Source organism: Sorex fumeus, unplaced genomic scaffold (assembly GCF_029834395.1).
Source record: "Sorex fumeus unplaced genomic scaffold, SorFum_2.1 ptg000072l, whole genome shotgun sequence".
NCBI classification, from domain to species: Eukaryota; Metazoa; Chordata; class Mammalia; order Eulipotyphla; family Soricidae; genus Sorex; species Sorex fumeus.
In genome coordinates, this window is record NW_026606129.1 from 35,692,147 (window position 1) to 35,713,969 (window position 21,823).

The following is a 21,823-nucleotide window of genomic DNA, read 5'->3' on the forward strand; positions in this document are numbered from 1 at the left end:
AGCCAGCTTGACACCTTTATATTTACTTTGTTAATATCATTTGGGGCATGTTTGATTTTGGTGAGCTTGGCAGGATTGCAAGAAATGCAAGTGCTGAAAAAAGGTAGCTATTGAATAATTCAAAAAAATTTTTTATCATTGTAAACTATTTCCAAAATGGACACACACAGCCTTTGGGCAAAAAAGTAAAGGCTCTCTAGAGAGTCTACATGCCGCGCACGTTTCCAATTTGAGACTATATTAAGACCCAGATATTGTTCAAACTGAGTATTAAAAACTGACTCCCGTTTTGTTTCTTCCTTAAACCTTCATAGTAAAAAATTACTAATGATGATATCTATGACATGTGCATCTGAAATGAAGGTTAGGATTTCAAGACACTCACGCTTTTGTTCCATTTCTTTCATTTCTTCGGGAGGAATTTTCAGCTTGTCAATATGTTCTCGAACGACACTTGCCCATTTCTGTAAAGAATCTAAAGCAGTCCAAGGCTTTGACATGTCAACAACCAGCGTGACCAGAGTGTCCTTCAGTGAAACGGCCTCCAGAGAAAACTTAAGGAGCCCTTTGTGGTACAGGTCTCCGTCCAGGATCCACACATTACATCTGGTCTGATCTACAACAGACAAAAGGTTAGTCACCAAGGCAACAGGCTCGTTATTTCATCATCTTACTAACAATAGTATTTGGTATTTTAGGGCATCTTCTTCACAGGAGATGCTTCCTAGCTAACATTTGCCTACTTACATCACATCTACCAAATCAGTAAAGATCTAATGAATTTTCCTGAATGTGATTTAACCATCAACAGGGAATACAGGCATTCTCTGCTTCTTATTTTCCCATCCCCCACATCACACACTGAAAAAACATGTTTCTATTCTTATTATAAACAGACTGAGTCGTGCAATGTGAAAATTGAGAAGTGATCTGCAGAAGGAAGATCAGTGGAGTTTTCTACAGCTGAGTGAGGAGAACTAGGCATTACATGCCATTTTTATCCTAAAACAAGAGAAGAAAGTAAAAATGGAATCAGTAAAATATTATATTTTTACTGCCTGAGGGGAAAATAAACAGAAAAATTTAAGTTCCTCAAAAACAGCAAGAAAGCAGGGCTGCAACAATAGTATAGCCGGTGAACAATGGCCTCATTCACGGCTCACCCGGGTTTGGTCCTCAGCACACCGTATGGTTCTCTGAGCCCTGCCAGGAGGGATCCCAAGAGAATGCGATGAGCACCATCAGGTGAGGATACCATACCCCCCCTTTAAAAAAAAAATAGCAAGAAAGTTATAGCCTGCTATCTAGAATACCCTAAGATGTCTTACAATATTATAAGAATTCTAATCTCATGCTAATAAAAGTATCCCCAAAGAAAATTCCTTACTGACCACTGGTTGAAAAAAAGAAAGGTGAAATTCAATCAGCTTATTCAGTGGTTGAATAAATGGTAGTACTCCTATATTAAAAAAAAAGACAGGAAAAAAAAAAAAAAAGAAAGGTGAGCTGAAATGACAGTACAGAGGGTAGGGAGTTATTCCCATGGTCCCCTGAGCGCTACCAGGAGTAACTCTTGAGTGCAGAGACAGGAATAGCCCCTGAGCATTGCCAGGTGTGACCCCTGCACCCCTCACAAAAAGGGGGGAAAAAAAGGCATGACAAGAAAAGCTGAAGACAAATGTGAGTAGCAGTGAACTTCATGCAACATGTGTCCCACATAAATAAATGACACTCACCCTCTCTGTCCTCGTCATGAACGTTTAAATATAAATACTCCAATCCTCGTCCTTTCTTGTACTCCTCGATTCCCTGAATTTTTCTTATTAAGCTTGTTTTCCCTGCTCCATCTTCACCTGTGTAAAAGGACAAATACTTTTAATTATGTTACTTACTATTTAAGGATGCTTCCTTGTGCTAAGTGAAAATCCTAGCAATCTGATAGAAGGTAACTAAACAGATACAGATGCAGGTTTAACTTTCAATACCCAACCCCCCACTGTCAGTTCCTGTTTCTCTGTTACAAAAGGCTTCTTCTGCCAGCATTTTTCAGGGGGGCAAGGGGGCACACATTTAAAGCATGCTTCCCAGGGTTGCTCAGGGGTTACTCCTGGCTCTGCACTCAGGAATTACTCCCAGCAGGCTAGGTGGTCCGTATGTGGGGGGATTGAACCCACGTTGGCCACAATGCAAGGGGAAAGCCCTACCTATCCCGCTTTACTTTCTCTCTGCCAAGTACAGTTTTTTAGCATTTAATTTTATAATCTGTTTTTATTCTACTGCTGTTCAGAGACTTTACGCAAACATCATTTAAATTTATAGCTAGTCACACCTCAGCAGGCCACAGTAAGAACAATTTAAGTCATGTGAGAAGATCTACAAAAACTTCCTTTCACAGAGACTGTGAAGTAGCAGAACAGAGGATTTTTTAGGGCAGTGGGTTGGTTCTGTAGGATTCCTTCATGCTGTACTGGTGTCATTATACAGTTATCAAAACCCATCCAAGGCACATCACCAAACACAAACCCTGAAGCCAACTCTGGACTTTGAGTGATGATGTGTCAATGTAGGCTTAAGAACGGTACCAAGTGCCCCGCCCACTTGCAAGAGGCCACCCCACACAGGGACAGGGGAGATTGGAGATTAGAAATAGACCAATCACCACATGGTCCCCTGTGCATCAAGCATCGTCGGGTAGGGTGCCGCCCCAGTGGGCCCTGGGCACCTCGGAGCACTGCCAGGGTGGCCCAGGCAACCCCCGGCACTGCATACCGAAGCCCTGGAGTGACACTCGTGCTGATGGTTGCTGGGGGGCGGGGGGTAGGGAAGCACTGCAGGGAAGGCACCACCACAAAAAATTTAAAATAAGGAAAAGGGAGAATTTCAGACAAACCTACGACTTATTTCATCAATAATTCAAATCACTTTAAATATGAAGATTCCTGGATTAAAAAAAATTTTTTTCAGACAAAAATATAGAATAAAAACCTGACAATATCAGTTAGAAATAATCACTATTTGGTTATCTTGGTAATATTATGAGTGATTTTTAAGTGTTTTTAAATGTTCACAGTACATTAATACTTTTGCCGCTCATCTAGAATTTTCTGGTTTTTTTTTTTTCTGTGGGGAGGCATTACAAGGGGACTGGATCACACCCAGGGGTGCTTAGAGGTAACACCAGCAGTGTTCAAGAGATCATGTCTGGGGTTAACCATGCACTATTTCTCTGATCCCTATACTCTAATTCTAAAGTTTTAAATCAATAAGATCAGAACAAATCTTACGTCAAAAACTGTAACAGAGGGAACCAGCCCTTCTCCCCCGCCCTAACAAGACCTCGAGATGCCACCCGCGAACAGCTCTTCCGGCTACTTATTGAGCACCTTAACAGCCATGATCCCAGAGGCACACAAACCAATCTGGAACCCAGCAGCTTTTGGCAGAAATCCTTCCAGACTTAAATTACTAAAATATCAGAATTCCGAAATCTCAGCGGCTGTTCAACATGATATGCTCTTCATAATCAGCGATAGAAAAAAAAAATTATCTAAGGATACCTTTTTGGCAGGTCTGATTGTTGGGGGGAAATTCCAAATAATAATGGTGGGTCTTTTGTCGAAATATTGAATGTAATCAAAGTAGAGACAGAGTAAAGTGGAAATCATCTGCCACACAGGCATGGGGAGGGGTGGATGGGGGGTATACTAGGGTTCTTGGTGGTGGAAAATGTGCACTGGTGAAGGGATGGGTATTTGATTATTGTATGACCAAGACTTAAAACCCGAAAGCTTTGTAACTGTTCTCATGGTGATTCAATTAAAAAAACTGTAACATAAAAAATACTGTTAACTACATATGCTTCTCTTTTTTTCCCTTTTGGGGACCTACTCTTTGAACCAATAGCTGCCACATTCAAAGCAGTTCCTGTCCCATTTAAGTTCTAGCCATCATTAGAGCATTCTTTTTTCTAAGAACTAAATACAAGTGCAAAGGCTCTCCCCACTTTGGGGAGGATAGGGGCATGGGAGGCCCTGGCAGTCCTCAGGGGACCATATGTGGTGCCAGGAATCAAACCCTAGTCAGCTGCATACAAGGCAAGTGCCCTAGATGCTGGACTGCACTCTGACCCTCTCGCTTCACTTACACGAGAACAGATTGTGCGGCTCTGAATGAATGCTGTTCGAACAGTTCATGTCACAGATTTAATTACATTTCTAATGATGCATAAAACTATCCTTCCATGTGTTAATACATACCACACACACACAAACACACACACACACACACACACACCCGTCCCTAGATCTCCTGAGTTTCGAATTTAATAAGGGATAAAGCCATGAGTCTGCATTTCTGCCAACTTAGTATTGTTGATCCTCAGGACACTGCCTTAGAGAACAAGCACCTAAAGCAAGCAACAGAAATTACAGAAATCCCTATGTCAAAACTGGGGTCTCCTGAGAGCTCACAAACAGGAAGCATTTTGGAATGCTGTCGTTAGAATGCCTGCCCGCAAGATCCCAGCTTTCCTTGGAAGTCAGGAATGGGCTCTGCAGAGAAGACTGACAGTTTAGCCAAATCTTGAATGCTAATCAACAGCAGGAGTTCGTGAGTTCCAGGAAGTAAAGAAGGCAGGTAGACACAGAGGTCTGGAGACAAAGTTTCCTTCTCTGAAGGGCAAATAATCTGAACGCGTTAAGTTAGGGTTTGAGGGGGGAAAGGAGCCAGATCATATCTGGATGGGGGGGGCAAAGAAACAATCCAGTGGGTAGGTGTTTGCCTTGCACATGGCCAATCTGGGTTCAATCCCTGGCACCCCATATGGACCCTGAGCACAGCCAGTGGTGATACCAGGGCACTGACCCAGAAGTAAGCCCTGAGCACAGCTGGGTATGCTTAGGGCTTATGAAACAAAACAAACAAAAATCGAAACAAAACAAAAACAAAAATCTTATTGGAGTCTTGTGCCTGGCTGAGAGGGATATCAGATTTTATCCTGAAGGAAACAGGGAACCAGCAGAAGAGTTCAGGCATTTAGAAAGACTGCTAAGACAAAAGCTTAGAAGACAAAGCGCCAGGGGCGTGGTGAGGAGGCTGGAGACCAGACCAAAGACTCTTCAGGGAAGAACTAGCAAGAAAAGAAGTAGATCTAAACTAAGCGGGTACAGGGGATAGGACAGTGTAACTCAAAAGGCTGATGTGGGGTCCAAGGGCTCAGACACTTGTCCAGCACAAGAATTCCCAACACCCCAAAGGCCGATCTGGGTTGCAGCTGGCAGAGGCTAAGGGAAACACCCAAGTCAGAGTCAGCCTCTGACCTTCAGTCTCACTCCCTTCTCTGCGAATACCAATTACCGATTACCAATTACCGCTGGGCTGGCTCGGCAGCTCCTTTCTCCCCACCCAGTCTGAGCTCCGCCCGAGCGCTTCTTCCTCAGTGCTCTGCCCTCCTCACTGTCTCGCTCAGAGCGATACAGTGGTTCAATGCCCACGGTAACTGGTGATCCACCACTTCCATCTTCACAGCCTTAGCTCGCCTGCACTGGATGTCCCACAAAGACCTCACACTGAAATTTTAGTCTCATTACCTTGCCACCTTTCCCCAAGCATTTAGATAGCTTATACTTGCACGGATATGTCCGAGTATACTCAGGCACTATATTTAGGATATACAGCATAAGTATATTCCTACCTGCGGCCTCTGCAGTGACAGATCCAGCAGTCTCAGTCTCCAACCCTCCTCCCACCTCCCCTCAAATACCACCCTCTGTTCTCCACTGACTTACTGCCCAAACACTGCATTTTCTTAGTCCTTTAGACCTCCCAAAACATTGATAAATGGTTTTTCTGGGTTTTTTTTTGGGGGGGGGGCGAGGAGTGGAATCTTGTTCACTGGTGCTTCCCTACTTCCTGAAAGTCCCTAGGTGTAATGCCAATGTTCTCATGGTAAAGTATACCTGAGGCTTCCCACAAAGCAGCCACTGATGAGCTCTGTCCAAAACAAAATGTCAAAAGTATGAATCTAACAAATTACTATGAATGGAACAAACCCCCCAATGAAGGATGCAAATTTCCCCTCCTCCCTTCCTGAATACTGATACATTAACAAACTTGAAATGCACCAAGTCTAAGGAGTTAGTGCTGGAAAGAAAGTGCATGTAAAGTGTTCCCATATAATCAAACTCAAGGTCCAGAGCCACCTCCCTTGGCTCCCATCCTAGTCCAATCATCAGCGATTTCCATGCCCATCTCTCCAGAAGCAACAGCAGCAAATGCTGATAAAGCACCTCCAAGGCATCTTCAACCAACAGCCATTCAAACAAAACCGTCAGGCAGAAGATGGTTTTCTCTCATTGGCAGATGAGAATACTGGCGCTTAGACTATCAGTTTTTAAATCAAATTGTTTTCATAAAGAAAAAATATTTGAGGGGGGTTTGTGTCACATCTGGCAGTGGTTCAGGGGTTACTTCTGGCTCTGTGCTCAGGGATTACTCCTGGCTCTGTGCTCAGAGGACTATTATTTGGTGCCCAGGATGGAACTGAGATCAGCTGCATGCAAGGCAAGTGCTTTAACCCCTATCTCCCTGGCTCAAAAAAAAGTTCTAATTTTTTTTGTTTGCTGGGCCACACCTGGAGGTACACAGGGCTTTATTAACTCCTGGCTCTGAGCTCAGGAATTACTCCTGGTGGTGCTAGGGGGACTGTATGGAGTGCCAGGGATCAAACCCTGCATGCAAGGCAAGTGCCCAACCTGCTGTACTATCTATCTCTCAGGCCCCCAAATTTAAAATATTTTAATTAATATTTTTCAGTGGCCATACCCAGAAGTGCTGCTCTTCAGGGCAGCCAAGTCTGACGGTGCTTGCTGGGACAGTGCTTGGGGAGAGGCACCAGGGCTACACCTGGCAGTGCCAGGGGGGAGGGCACCTGTTGCTGGGGTTGAACCCGGGGTCTTGGGTTCAATGTTGTGCATGTGGTCTAGCCCTACAACTATCTCCCCAGTCCCTAGAGTTCTGAATTTGCTACAACTGAAAAGGTCAAAGTTACTTATTCAAAGTTGAGCCGGAAAGACAGGGCAGAGTCAGGATCTGCGTTCAGAGGACAAGCCGTTGGTTTTGTACTGTGGCTCACAAAAGAAAAAGGTTCTGCTTCCAGCGGTCACAGCTATTTTTAGAAAAGAAAGAATGTACTGCATTCCTCTCCATGAGTTTCCTCTGGGTACAGACGGTGAGACTCCTGTTCTCCAACCCTCCCCCAGAGGATGAGGAAGGAAGTTAGGTTTACTGTGCTGGTCCTTTCTCCTCTCCCTGACTTAGGTGATGACAGTGGCTCCTGTGGCTCCGTCATTATCGTAAGATAACCCTGGAGGCTCAGGGGTGGCTCAGAGATCCAGTCCCACTAGCACCCCACATGTGGATGCGGGGTGTGCATCACATATGGGCAATCTCTAGTGCACTGCCACAAGTGTGAAAGCCCTGGAACTACACCATGTGTGAGCCCCCGTCAGCACAACAAGGGGAAGAGGGGGAGGGTGTACTAAGACCAACTTCACATAAAATCTAGAAAGCAGCATACTGCCAGAGTAACGGCACAATGCTAAACATGGTCGTTTAAGGTAATCTTCCCACTCTTTCTTTCAAAAATTCTCATTTCTGGTAACAAATGCGGTAAGAATAGAGAACGTTTTACACTAAGAAACGAATGAAGTCCTCTGTACTTGAGATGATGAAACAACCCGGTGGGTCACAAAGTTTGGGGCGGGCAGGGCCATCCCACGAGGCCCAAGTCCCAGGGTCACCCTCCGACAGTGAAGCCTCTCCGCTCAGGAGAAAACGGAATGAGGAAACGGAGGCGCTTCCTCCCAAGGATACTCTAACACCTCACAGGGCTTGGCACGGAGAAGGCACTCGGGCTGTTGAAGGGAGCCCTCTGCTTATTAAAACAGTCTTTCTGGGAACAAAATTCCTATCAACTTCTCTCTTCAACTTGAGTAACGTTTGGAGTTACAATAGGTTGAAAATTGAACATTCACATCAAATACGTTTCTTCTATTCCTAGATGTCAGGCCTCAATGCTGAAGCTCTTAAAAGCATTAACCAAAAATGGATAGGCACCCATGAGGGGTGGGGGTAGGGGGCCAGCAGGGGCAGTTTGGGGGAGAGGCTGTTGGGCCAAACCCAGATGTGCTCCAGAGTGGCTGCTGGTGGTACTCAGGGGAGGCTGGGTCACTAACCTGTAAGCAAGGCCAACCAACATTGCTGTATCTCCGGTTCTATCTGGCCTGACTCAACCTCTTAATAACACTGGTTTGGGTTCAGGATTTCAATATACAAATCTGTGGAGTACATGTTCCCTGTGCAATACCAAAAAAAAAATTGTTTGCCAATGTTTGTATTATTTTCTTTTTGTTTTGTGTTCTTTGGGGGTCACTCCTGGCAGTGCTCAGGGTTTACCCCTGATTCTGCACTCAGGAAACACTCCTAGCAGGGCTCAAAAGACCATATAGGGTTTGGGAATCAAACACAGGTCAACTAAATGGATAGCAAGAGACACCTACCTGCTGTACTATCTCTCTGGGTACCAACGTGTAGGAAAACATTGGTTTGTCCTTTCCACCTTGCCACAGAGAGTTCAGGTTTATTGGGTTACTCCCTTCACAGTGCTCCCACTCCTCTGTGTTTACCTGTAACCTCTTTTGTTGGGCTCTGCTGACTTGTTAATATTTTTTTTCTCTTCTCCTTAAGTCCTTCGCATAGTTAATTCAGAGCAATGTCCTTTTTTACCACAAGACGACAGTTAATGCTATGCTTTTGTAACATGGGAGTTAACTGACTCCAGATAATATTACTTCCAGAGCATCTGTTCTCTCGACCTAAGCCTCAACTGCCCTTACTTCCTAGCACCCCCAAAGCAGGGTCCCAATGAAGGACTGGATGGACCCAGGGCAAGCCGTGAGCCATGCGCTACCCTGGCATTGAAATAAGCCTGGCCAAAGTTCCATAATGCTTAACTGTTAGTTAAGAGCATGGTCATGGACAAATGCTATCATGATCCAAAAAGCAGTAACTAGATTCAGACCCTGCTAGGGTTAGGAATGATTAATCCATCCTGAGCACTGTAGTCTGAGTCTATGGCGAGATGTGCCCAGGAAAGCCACCCTACAAGCTCAATGGATCTCTTACTGTGTCCATACAAAATAAGTAATATTAAGAAGTAGAATTGAGGGGCTGGAGAGATAGCACAGCGGGTAGGGCGTCTACCTTGCATGCGGCCGACCCGGGTTCGATTCCCGGCATCCCATATGGTCCCCTGAGCACCGCCAGGAGTAACTTCTGAGTGCAGAGCCAAGTGTAACCCCTGTGCATCGCCGGGTGTGACCCAAAAAGCCAAAAAAAAAAAGAAGTAGAATTAAGATGTTAATTAAGTCACTGGACTAAGGAGAGCATAATTACCTCTAAGTGGTTTTGCCATTGAGCAGAAGAAGGGCTGTCTTATGTTGATTTTGCTGCAGGAATAGGGTTTGATGACTACCCACAATATGGGGAGTTGGAGAGAGACGAGAGATGAGAGAGAGACATAGAGAGACAGACAGACAGACAGAGCAGGGCAGCAAATTGGAGTGTGGAGAGACTAGCAAGGGGGACAAAGGGAGAAGAATGTTCGGGAAGAATGCAGGAGCAGGTGCACAGAGAGAGAGAGAGACAAGGCTGCGAGAGGGAGCGCGGAGAGATGAGCGGGAGACAGGAGGAGATGGGAATGAGAGGAGGTGTGAGACTGGAACAGGCGCGTAGGGAGAATGGAATAAACGGCAACTGATCATTAACCGCCTTGGCCCTCGTCTCCTCCTTCGTCCGCCCATGTCCTGGGCCGCCCCAGGTGGGCGAGCAGCCCGAGTCCACCAAACACAGACAGCGAGAAGGAGTCGCCGGGGTTCTCCCTAGCCACCGTCAAAGATTATACACCAAAGTTCATATTTTTTATTTTTTTTTTAATTTTTGGGTCCCACCCGGCAGTGCACAGGGGTTACTCCTGGCTTGTGCACTCAGGAATTACTCCTGGCAGTGCTTGGGGGACCATATGGGATGCTGGGAATCGAACCCGGGTTGACCGCGTGCAAGACAAACTCCCTACCCTCTGTGCTACCGCTCCAGTCCCAGTTCGTATTTTTTAAATCACAACCACAGCCTGTCTTTCTGACTACCACACTGGAATGGCTTGTTCTGGGCCTTCACCACAACTGACTGGTATTAACCGATTACTAGTAACTATAACACTTGAAGTTACTTCTCTTCAAAACCATATTAACTAACAGTATATGTTCATAATAAACAATGTCTTCACTAAACTTATGAAAATGTTCCAGTCAATGGGCTAATCTGTCAGTCCTTATTTACCTTGCTACAACCATGCTAGATAGCTTGAAAATATTACAAAGCCCTTCATGTGATTCTGGGAGATAGTTCAAAGGGCTGAAGCACATTTTCTGCATGTGAGAGGCTGGGGTTCAAGGTCCCCTAAGCACTGCAGGAAGCAACCCCTGCCCCGGCCCAAAAGCTACCATGACCCAGCAGGGACTCCATGGCAGACACTTGCTTTGAATGTGTGAAGACCTGGTTCAGTCCCCAGCACACACATACATACACAGCTGCCATCAACACTTGGTTTTTACTCTCCTACACAACTAGAAATATTTTAAAAAATTAAAATTCAGGATGCCTGGTTTTGGCATAAAAATGATATTTTAATGACCAAAGCAGTAAAGAAAAAAAGTTATTTCTTTACAAAAAAAATAAGAAATACAGGACCTAACATGTAATATAAAGCAAAATGAAAACAGTTTCTTGGGGCTGGAGAGAGGGTTCAAAGGTAAGGCACTTGTTTATTGTTTAGCATGTGGCTGTGACCCAGGTTTAATGGAGAGCACCACATAAGGTCCCCTGAGCACCACCAGGTGTCACACCTGAGCACAGAGTCAGGAGGAACCAATGAGCGCGGCAAGGTGTGTCCCAACAACCCTTTACCCCTCATAAATAAAAACAACTTCTTTCTCTGCAATTAATATACCTTTAAAGTAGCAATGGTGGGATGTCTTCAAATAGTACTAAAAGAATTTACCTGCCTATGGTCAATATAAACTCTAAAAAAGCGTTTTTCTTCCACTCCTTAACCTTCAGTTGACAATGAAACAGACACACCAGCTTTTAATTGTGCCAGCCAGATAGTAAATGATTTGTAAACATACTCTTATACAAGTAGAAAGTTCCTGTTTAAACAAATGAACATGAGAGCCCTTCTGAAAAGTAAAGACACTTTTAAGAACTGATAAAATTATTCACTATGTATTTTTAAATATTTATTTTATTTATTAAATTACATTCAGGTCTAGATTTATCCGCTACATGCTTTTACTTAAAATTTCAAATTTAGGGGCTGGAGTGATAGCACAGCGGGTAGGGCATTTGCCTTGCACGCGGCCGACCCAGGTTCGATTCCCAGCATCCCATATGGTCCCCCGAGCACCGCCAGGAGTAATTTCTGAGTGAAGAGCCAGGAGTAACCCCTTTGCATCGCCGGGTGTGACCCAAAAAGCAATAAATAAATAAAATTTCAAATTTATAATGGATTTTCTTAATGAAAACTTTTTGGTTATGGGGCCACACCCACCTGCCCGGCTCTATGCTCAGAGATCACTCTTGGCAGGTTCCTGGGGATATATCGGGTGCCACAGACTGATCCCAGGTCGGCCAGGTGCAAGATAAATGCCCTATCCAGGTACTATGGCTTCAGTTCTAAGGACATTTTTTTTAAATGTTTTTGTTTTGGGGCTGGAGCAATAGCACAGCGGGTAGGGCGTTTGCCTTGCACGCAGCTGACCCGGGTTCAATTCCCAGCATCCCATATGGTCCCCTGAGCACTGCCAGAGGTAATTCCTGAGCCCAGAGCCAGGAGTAACCCCTGTGCATCACCGGGAGTGACCCAAAAAGCCAAAAAAAAAAAAAAGTTTTTGTTTTGTTCTGGATTCACACCCACTGATGCTCAGGGATTAGTCCTAGTTTGGCACTCAAGATTTACCCTGGAGGGCTCATGAAACCATACAGGGTGCCGGAGATTGAAGTTGGGTCAGCCACATGCAAGGCAAATGCCTTACTCGCTGTACTATCACTCCCGCCCCTAATATTTTTGTTTTTATAAGTCGTGGGGCCCATATCCTGCAGTGCTGGGGGAAAGTCATACGATGGCCTCAGAAACTGCAGTTTGTTTGGTACCGAAGGTCTCAAATGGCAGTGAACCAACATGGCACTTGGCATGAGGCATGGAGCCAGGGATCAAACTCAGAGCATTGTACTTCAAATCATGAGCTCTACCCACTGAGCCACATCCTTGGCCCCTCAGCTGTTCTTAAAATAAGCCAAGCCTATGACTGGCTCTGTGTAAGAGCACCTGCCTTGCTAGTAGGAGGCCGTGAGTCTGATCCTGCACCACCCCAAAAGCTATGTGCAATCCTGGCAGCACTGCCATCTGCATCTCTGGGGCCACAGCAAAGTGAGATTCTAGCGCACTGAAAGCAAGTGCAAGTTCACACTAACAGGGTGCAGCCCCAGGGAACACAGCAACTAGGTTCGCAAACTAACTCATGCAACCACAGACAAGGGCCACAACCAAATGTTCAAACAAGAGCACTGCAACCAAGAGTGCTCAACCCCTGCTGATCACAAGAACAAAACAAAGGGGAAAAGGCAGGGGACTATCAGACTGAATCATTTCAGGAGCTCAAGTATTACTGCAGGAAAGCAACTTCTAGTCCTCTGAGCTCTCACCATTTTTTTTCTCTTTGGGTCACACCCAGCGATGCTCAGGGGTTGCTCCTGGCTCTGCACTCAGGAATTACTCCTGGTGGTGCTTGGAGGACCATATGGGATGCCGAGGATCGAACCCGGGTTACCACGTGCAAGGCAAATGCCCTACCTGCTGTGCTATCACTCTGGCCCCCGAGCTCTCTCCTTATCCCAGAATTTTTTTTTTTCCCTTTTTGGGTCACACCCAGCAATGCACAGGGGTTACTCCTGGCTCTGCGCTGAGCAATTACCCCTGGAGGTGCTCAGGGAACCATATGGGATGCTGGGAATCGAACCCGGGTTGGCCGCGTTCAAGGCAAACGCCCTACCCGCTGTGCTATTGCTCCAGCCCCCCGAAAAATTTTTTAAACTCAGATTACAAAGAAATTCTCCAGAGCAGGTAAGTTTTTATTGCAAATTACTTGTCTGAACCCTGTTCTTATTTGTCTATCTCTGTAAATCAAGAGTCAAGCATTTGAAAGAACTTCAGTTTTACAACAAAGCAATTATGGTCATCAACTCTCCTCTCTCCTCAGTTCAAATATGAAAATCAAATTAACTCTAAAAGAACAAACTTTTTTTTTTATTTGGTTTTGGTTTGGGGGCTACATCTGGCAATGCTCAGGGTTTTCTCCTGGTTCTGCACTCCTGGCAGGGGTTGAGGGACCATATGGGGCACCACGGATAGAACCAAGGGTGGCCGTGTGCAAGGCAAGTGCCCTGTCAGCTGAACTAGCTCTCAAGCGCTCCTAAAATCTCCTTAAACTCCACGGAGTTACAGGAATAAAGGTATGCTCATGATATCTTAACCCCTGAGAGTTCTCTAATTCAACAGGATACAATGTCCATAAACTTTACAACAATTTAACATTAAAAGTTCTAAAATATGTGATCTCTAATATATATTCACTGAGTGTATCTTGGAATATATAATCACTGAGTGTATCTTCAGTATTTGTTTCCTCCCAATGTTCTGAATAGAAGAGGGGATAACAGAACTCCATGCTAATAAATTTAAAATTCAATGACTATTATCATTCGTTACTACTTGGGCACAAATAAAATCCCTTGGGGGCCAGAGCAATAGTAAAGTGGGGAGGGCATTTGCCGTGCATGCTGCAGACCCAGTTCGGCATCCCATATGGTCCTCCTCAAGCCAGAAATAATTCCAAGTTATTGGAATTACTGTGCATCACTAGGTATGACCTCAAAATAAAAAGAAAGAAAGAAAAAAAAAGGAAGGAAGAAAGGAAGGGAAGAAAATCCCTTTATGACAATTAGACATTTTCAGCAGTGATCTATTTTTCTCTCTCCTTTTTTGTTTGCATGCAAAGGCCTCATACCCACGGCCTCATACAAAGTATGCCCTCTACCTCTGAGCTGAGTCCCTGGCAGAGCATCAGAAATTTCAAATGATTATATAAAAATATGAATACACTGGTGGAGAGAAGTGGACACTGGTGAAGGGTTTGGCACTGAAACAGTGTGTTCCTGAAATGTGATCACAAATAACTTTGTGATCCACAGTGACTTAATAAAAATTCTTTTAAACATAAAAAATGTGAAAACGAGCGGTCAAAACAAAACAGTGAACACATAAAAGACATCGACAGTAACTACCACTAACACTTCCAATGTGTGCCACTGTTTGAAATGTTTTACAACATTATCTCATATAATCCTCATAATAATCCTATAAGGTAAACAGTATAAAAAGATTACAGATTAAGCAATTTGTTCAAGAGTCAGAATTTGGGAGTACAATAAACAGAGTCATAGCTCGAAAAGCAGCTTCTCCACCCAACTCAAGACCTGAAAATGACAACAAAATTAAGCAGTAACCTGCCTCCCGTCCTCCCTCTTCTGCTGTGGTGGAAGACTGCACTGCAGTCTTCTTACTCAGCACGTGTTTGTGCAAAACTCTGATTCCCACTTTCATTCATTTCATTTCATTTCATCATCCTGTTAATCGTCGATTGCCTCGAGCAGGCCCCAGTAACGTCTCTTTCATCCTAGCCCTGAGATTATATTCAGGGCTCTTTAGGAGAATGAGACCCATCATTGTTACTGGTATTTGGCATATTTGGTAGGCCACGGGGAGTTTGCCAGACTCTGCCCTGTGGGCAGGCTACATTCGACAGCCTGCAAGTTTGTCCAAAGTAGGAATGAGATAATAAGATGTCATAATAGGATGTCGCTAGGCCGCAAATGCGGCTGCGCGGTTCCGGGATCTGGATTTTATAGTCTCTGAGTCTTGGCCGCTGATGGGATTACACGGCGCCAGGGGGCCAGGTGGTGGGTGTGACCCCCGCCTACTGGAATTTGGAGGATCTGGGTGGAAGATGCTCGACTCCAATTCGAGTAGGCTTGGAGGTCTCGGCCCCGGAACCCGCGTGGCTTTGTCCCTCTGCCAGTACCTTCAGGTGTGCGGAGAGTGGTCTCAGCATGGTGGTGGCTGGTCCTGGAGGTCTCCGGCTGCCGTAGCCCTGGCCGGGGCGGGGAGGAAAGCTCAACCCGCTCCCCTCCAAGGGACTCCGGGAAGGAACACCGAGGCGCGGGGGCAGAGACTGCACTGCTCTCGTCCGGGATCTGGATTTTATAGTCTCTGAGTCTTGGCCGCTGATGGGATTACACGGCGCCAGTCTCTGCCCCCGCGCCTCGGTGTTCCTTCCCGGAGTCCCTTGGAGGGGAGCGGGTTGAGCTTTCCTCCCCGCCCCGGCCAGGGCTACGGCAGCCGGAGACCTCCAGGACCAGCCACCACCATGCTGAGACCACTCTCCGCACACCTGAAGGTACTGGCAGAGGGACAAAGCCACGCGGGTTCCGGGGCCGAGACCTCCAAGCCTACTCGAATTGGAGTCGAGCATCTTCCACCCAGATCCTCCAAATTCCAGTAGGCGGGGGTCACACCCACCACCTGGCCCCCTGGCGCCGTGTAATCCCACTTTCATACCTTTGCTATATTCAGAGCATCAGAGTAACACAGAGCATCACAATAATCCAAGCAGAGAGTATACCAGTCTGCCATGTTCCTGTTTTATCTAAGTGAGACAACAACACTATAAAGTCGACATTTTAAATTTGTATAATGGGAAATAAATCATCCTTAACTTTAACTTTATTTTAACGGAGTTCTAGTAACAAAAGTCATGTGAGGCCTCCAACCTGGAGGCCTTGACCATGATGCCAGGCCTATGCCCTACCACTGAGATCTCTCCCTGGTTCGAAGATGCCAAGCCTTTAATGCACCTACTAAATGAGGACAGGACAGGTTACAATGAATATCCCTTACTGTTGGCAACGTGCTGGACAAACTCTCCCACATGGATGGTGGTAATGTAAACGGTCCAGTTTTCCTAGAAGACTGGCAACATTCAGAAAAACTTTAAAGATTGGGGGGCTGAGGAGATCTTTCAAAGTGGTGGACACAGGAATAGCACACATAAAGCTTGCTCTCTGGCACGGCACAGCCTCTGAACACTGCTGAGTGAGGGGCACTGACGCCATCAGGCCCACACTGCCCAGCTAGGCACTGCTGAGAGTCATCCCCTGGGTGTTCCCAGCACTGCTGGGGAAGAAGAATGCATATCGATATGATGTATGACAATGATACCTCACACACACACACACACACACACACACACACACACACCTGTGACCCAGCAATTCCATCTACAGAATTAATCCCAGAAGCAGTACTAGCAAGTGAAAAATCACTGTCACTGTCACTGTCCTCCCGTTGTTCATCGATTTGCTCGAGCAGGCCCAGTAACGTCTCCACTGTGAGACTTGTGATAAATAAGGTCTAAAAATAATAATCTGCCTATCTAACGATGGTCAACGACCAAGTTGGGTCCTTCCTTTCCCCTGATCCAAGCCTCCTCTAAGTGGACTGCATTTCAGCTGCATTACTACTCTACCGGCTCCAACCCTTTGAGCTGGCTTCCTCACCCAGGGAAATTTCTGTTAAATCCTAATTATTTATGTTACATACAAGCATAAGAAGTTTCTTCCCTAAACTTTTTTTGGGGGCGGGGGAGAGAGGTAGGGAGGCACACAACTGGTGGTGCTCAGGGCTTATTCCTGGCTTTGAACTCAGGATACCAGGGATCGAACCCAGGCGGGCCACATGCAAGGCTGGTGTGCTGCCTGCTGTACCATTCTCCAGCATCTCTACCCTTCCCATTTTTAAAAAACAAAACTTTACTTGAAGCTCATGTTCCAAATCTTTCAACAGAGGTTAAAATAGTTCTGAATTTTTCAAGGGTCAAGGCCCAGGCAGGTTAAATGACTGCTTTCACTAAGGTGCCACTGTCACAGTGGTGTTCTTCACTAGGCTACACCCCAAAATTCAACAACTGTTGGGACCTTCATTTAAAATAACTGCTGGGGTCGGAGAGATGGTACAGTGGGTAGGGCACATGCCTGACATGCAGCTAAGCCAGGTTCGATCCCTGGCATCCCTGAGCACCACCAGAAGAGATTCCTGAGTGCAAACCCTGGAGTAACCCCTGAGAATTTTGGGGTGTGGCCAGAAAAACTCAGAAACAAATAAAATAATTATTAGTACTTTCACTTTCCTGTGCCCTTTCAGAAGCTATGCAATGGATTACCTGGCCCTTTCAGGGAAGGGTGAAAAACCATGCCAGAGTCCTCGAACAAGGTGTTTACAACTGTGTCACCTTGGGAAACTCACTGAACAGGTCTCAAGACCTCACTGTCTCAGTGGTGAATTGGTACTGATTCAGGAGCGGGGAGTCAAAGGAAGCAGACCAAGAGTTATGGGAAAATGTGTATCTGCGTACACTGCTAGCCCTGGCCCCTCTCTCCTGTAGACGCTGGAAAGGAGGTCAGGTTACAAGCTAAACTGCAAATTATGTTGGGGTCTGTAAGCCTTGACTATAGTTCCTATTGTAGGTTGCTTCTGGGAAGGTAAGACAAACTCAAGTGTGTTTTCTTCTTTTTTTGAAGGTGAGGGGTATGAGGGGGAGGGGGAGGGATTTGGATCATTCCTGGCTGGCTACTTGCTTAGGTAATCTTTATGTGGTACTGGGGATTCAAACTGGGTCATCAGCATGGAAGGCAACCACCTTAAGCCCTACACTACCTCTCCAGACCTCAGATTTATTTTCTTTAAAATCGCAATTCAGGGGCCAGAATGATAGGACAGTGGGTAGGGTGCTTGTCTTGCACACGGTCCACCCAGGTTTGATTCCCAGCATCCCATATGGTCCCAAAGCACCACCAGGAGTATTCCTGAGTGCAAAGGCAGGAGTAAACCCTGAGCATCACTGGGTGTGGCACAAAAAACGAACACCTGCTTCCACTCCTCTCACCTGCACAACAAGGCAATTCTGGGGCTAGAGAAATGATACAGTAGATAGGACACTTGCCTTACGAGGAGGTGGGAGGGCTGACTCGAGCTCAATCCCCATCCATCCCATGTGGTCCCCCAACCACCACTGGGAGTAATTCCTGAGTGCAGAGCCAGGAGTAACCCTGAGCATCATCAGGTATGGCCAAAAACAACAACAAAAAAGGGGGCAATTCAGGAATCACCATAATTCATGAAAAGACAACTTTAGCATCAATCATCCTTGTGACCAGCACTTTCAAACATGTAACAATGAAAACCATAATCCCTATTAATTCCCTCCACTAGCATAAAATAGCAGAAACTAGGCATTATCATAAATTGTGATTTTTAAAAAGCTTTTAAAAAACAAGTTATTTTTAGAAAATTACTATGCAACTAGTATCTTTATTATTAGCTGCAGCCAAAAAGGTCTTTCATGAAAATCCCATAGTACTAAAAAAATTAAATATCTCATGTAAACTTTGTACTAAATGGCTAAATAGCTCATTCTAGAACAAGAAATTCAGAGCCAAAAAAGAGCACAGTGGGTAGGGTGCTTCCCTTGCACAAAGCCAACTGGGTTTGACAGGAAAGGTAGAAGCACTCCAGCCATAAACTGATTCAGTGTCAAAGTAATATTAAGGAAAAAAGATTTTAAAAAAACAAGGTCTGACTTCAGTGCCAGTCAGCAGCACCAAGAAACAAACTCACTTTTGTTTCACTATAATTTCAAGAATTTATTATCAAAAACTCAGTATCTAAAACACAAAGATTACTGGAATTTATGAAGTGAAGATAAAATTCAGGAAGACTATCCTTATGATGAAAATATCTGACAAATCTCATTTAACTTAGAATAAAATACAACACACTTCAATAAGATTACGGCCTCAAATCCATTTCAGTTTAATAATAGTAACTTGTTTAAATTAACTAAAAATATTTACTTTTCAATTCTAATCACTTACATAATTTGATTATCTAATTAAATTTTTCAGAGTTCTGATTTTGAAACGTTTTCTGACCCAAACACGAGTCACTGTGTTATTACAAACTACTTACAAATACCTATATATAACCTTACCAATACAACCTGAGGATATATGTGTTATCATTTCTACAATACCCATTTTAAATTAAAAAAAAAAACCCACAACCAAACCCGAGGTTTAAAGATGTCAAGTAATTTGCATACGATCACAGGACCAGCATATGACAGCCCATGCTGATATGCAGTGAGCGCTTTCAGTCACATTGAAAACAAAGGCAAAACCTAATCTTTCAATCAGCTGCACAGTCACTAAAGAACGTCAAGAAACACCTATTCTAGACTGAGCAGCAGTTCGTGGAAGTGGATCATCTGCTTTTATCTCAACATTCCCAAGAACACTGGACCCTGTCGAGGGGCATCCTGACTTCTTTTGTTTCCTTCCCCGGTCTCGGATGCACCTGACCCTAAAGGGTCTTTGGGGCACCGGACATCAACGTTTTAAGAACTGTCATCGCACGAACCGACCACCAGTCCTTGCCATTTAAAGGATATGGAAGAATATGGAAGAAATCCCCCGTGTGCATGACTCAAGGAGTTAAAACAGAAAAGCAAAAAAAAGGAGAGAGAGAAAGAAAGAGAACTGGGCGGGGAGGAGTGTTTGCTCTGTCCACGATGCTCTACGGACAGCCCCATCATCCGCAAAGACACAAAACATCCAAGTCCGGGAGAGCGGAAAGGCTGCAACCCGCAGGGCTGGGCACGCCGGGCCGCGTCACCTTCCTCTAGAGCCACGCAGGGCTGGGGGGGACTTTGTGCGGCCCGCCCTGCATTTCAGAATGTGCAGGTCTCCAAGTGACAGCTGGAACGGCAGCGCGAGGCCTTTGTAGGCGGCGAGAGGGAGCGAGCGCACGGCGCGACCTCCATCCATCCATCCATCCATGCACGCATCCATCCACGCATCCACGCATGCATGCATCCATGCATCCATCCATCCATCCATCCATCCATCTATCCAGGTCCACACTCCGGATCCCAGAGGCGGCGATCAACGTTGTGACGCGCCTGTTCGCACCCGGCTCGGGCAATGGAGAGGACAGGGGGGAAAAAAAACCTTTCCTAGGCGCGCCCCGAGTCCCGCGGAGAAGGAGAGACCTCCTCGCACACGGTCCTCCCTTCCCCCGGGAGGTGGGAGGTGGGGAAGGGTGGGTGGGTGGGTGGGTGGTTGGGTGAAGACGCAGGCGCGCCCCTGCGGCCCCTGGGGGGTGGTGGTCCCCGATCTCCCCGGCCTCCCCAGCTGTCAGCCGCAGGCCGGGAGCCAGTGCGGGCACAAAGCGAGCGAGCGGGCGGGCGGGCGCACCCCGAGCCGGGCGGGGCGGCGCGCGGGTCACTTACCCAGCAGCAGCACGTTCTTCCCCGCGGGGAGCTTGGAGCGCGAGCGGGTGGACACCTCGCTGAGGATGCAGGACCTAAGCGGGAGCAAGACGCACACTGAGCTGGGGGCTGGGGGCGCTGAGCCGGGCGGCTGGGGGTGGGGGGGGGAAGCCTGGCCGCCAGCTCGGGGGTGCGGGGCCCGCCGCACCCGGCCTCGGCGCGCCCGGCGGGAGCCGCCCGCCAGCACAGAGGGGCCCTGGGCGTCGCGCCGAGCTCGGGCGGGCACGGGAGCCGCCCCGGCAGGGGGTCCGGGGTACCGGGGGAGGGTGGAGGGGTCCTAGCCGCGCGCGGGGAGCCCGGCCGGGGAGGGGGTGGGGTCGTTTACCAAAGGTTCTGCCCGTCCTCGTCGTCGGCCGTGGCGGCGCCGCCGTTGCCCGCCGCCAGCTCGTGGGCTAAGGGGCCGCCCGAGTAAGTGGACGCTAATCCCGGCGGGGAGGAACCGAAGGAGCCGACTCGCCCTACGGCCGCCATCTTGGTCGGGAATCTCGCCACTCCCGACCCAGCTGAATGAGCAAGGCGGCGGCGGCGGCGGCGGCGACGGCGGCAGCGGCGGCGGCGGGAACCCGGATATGGAGCCCTGGGCGCACGGGAGCAGGGCGGGGCCTGGGGGCGGGGCCGGGGCAGGGCTCGGGGGCGGGGCCCAGGCTCCTGCAGGGGGCGGGGCTAGCGGAGCCCGGGCTGGGAGACTGCGCGTGCGCCGCCCGTGGGCCGAGCCGATGCGCATGCGCGGCCGCTAGAGGCCCGGGGCGGCCGCCTTAGACAGGCATCCCGGTGCTACTCCAGCTGCGACCCGGCTACCCGCGGAGCGCGTTAGGGTGTGTCGAGTGAACCGTGCTCCCACCCGGCCCTTCACTCGGGTCTCCCAAGCCCTCTGCAGCAGACGGTGGAATTTCCGCCCAGCGTCCAGGCTGTGGAGCGGCGGCGTGGACGCTCCGCGGGTGCTGCCCCAGGGAAGTGAGCCGTGGCCCTGCGCCTCGGGAGGAGGCGGCCGCCGCCGAGTCTGGAGCGTCCCCGGAGCCCCACGCCTGGAGGTCTCGCTTGGCAGCGTGGTGGTGTCCAGCCCCGATTCCCGCGTCGTTAGCCGCGTCCCCCTTCCACCCGAGACCCTCCAAGCGGCCGGGGCCGGACAAAGTGGGGGCGGAGCCTGCTTCGGGCTCGGGTTGTTTTTCATTTGTGTGCGCGGAACGCTCAGTGTGGGGTTCGCTAAG

The 21,823-nt window shown here is 47.5% G+C and overlaps 1 protein-coding gene across 1 annotated transcript in view; it reads right to left on the minus strand.

Moving 5' to 3' along the window:
- DYNC1LI1 (dynein cytoplasmic 1 light intermediate chain 1) overlaps positions 1-21,194 on the minus strand; it is a 38,074-nt gene extending 16,880 nt beyond the window's left edge. The window contains exons 1-4 of the mRNA XM_056129163.1: positions 20,941-21,194; positions 20,577-20,650; positions 1,737-1,853; positions 386-616 (exon numbers count right to left, since the gene is read on the minus strand). Coding sequence (XP_055985138.1) covers positions 386-616; positions 1,737-1,853; positions 20,577-20,650; positions 20,941-21,086 — 568 coding nt within the window. The 5' untranslated portion in view covers positions 21,087-21,194. The remainder of the gene's footprint in view (positions 1-385; positions 617-1,736; positions 1,854-20,576; positions 20,651-20,940) is intronic.
- Positions 21,195-21,823: the final 629 nt, after the last annotated feature.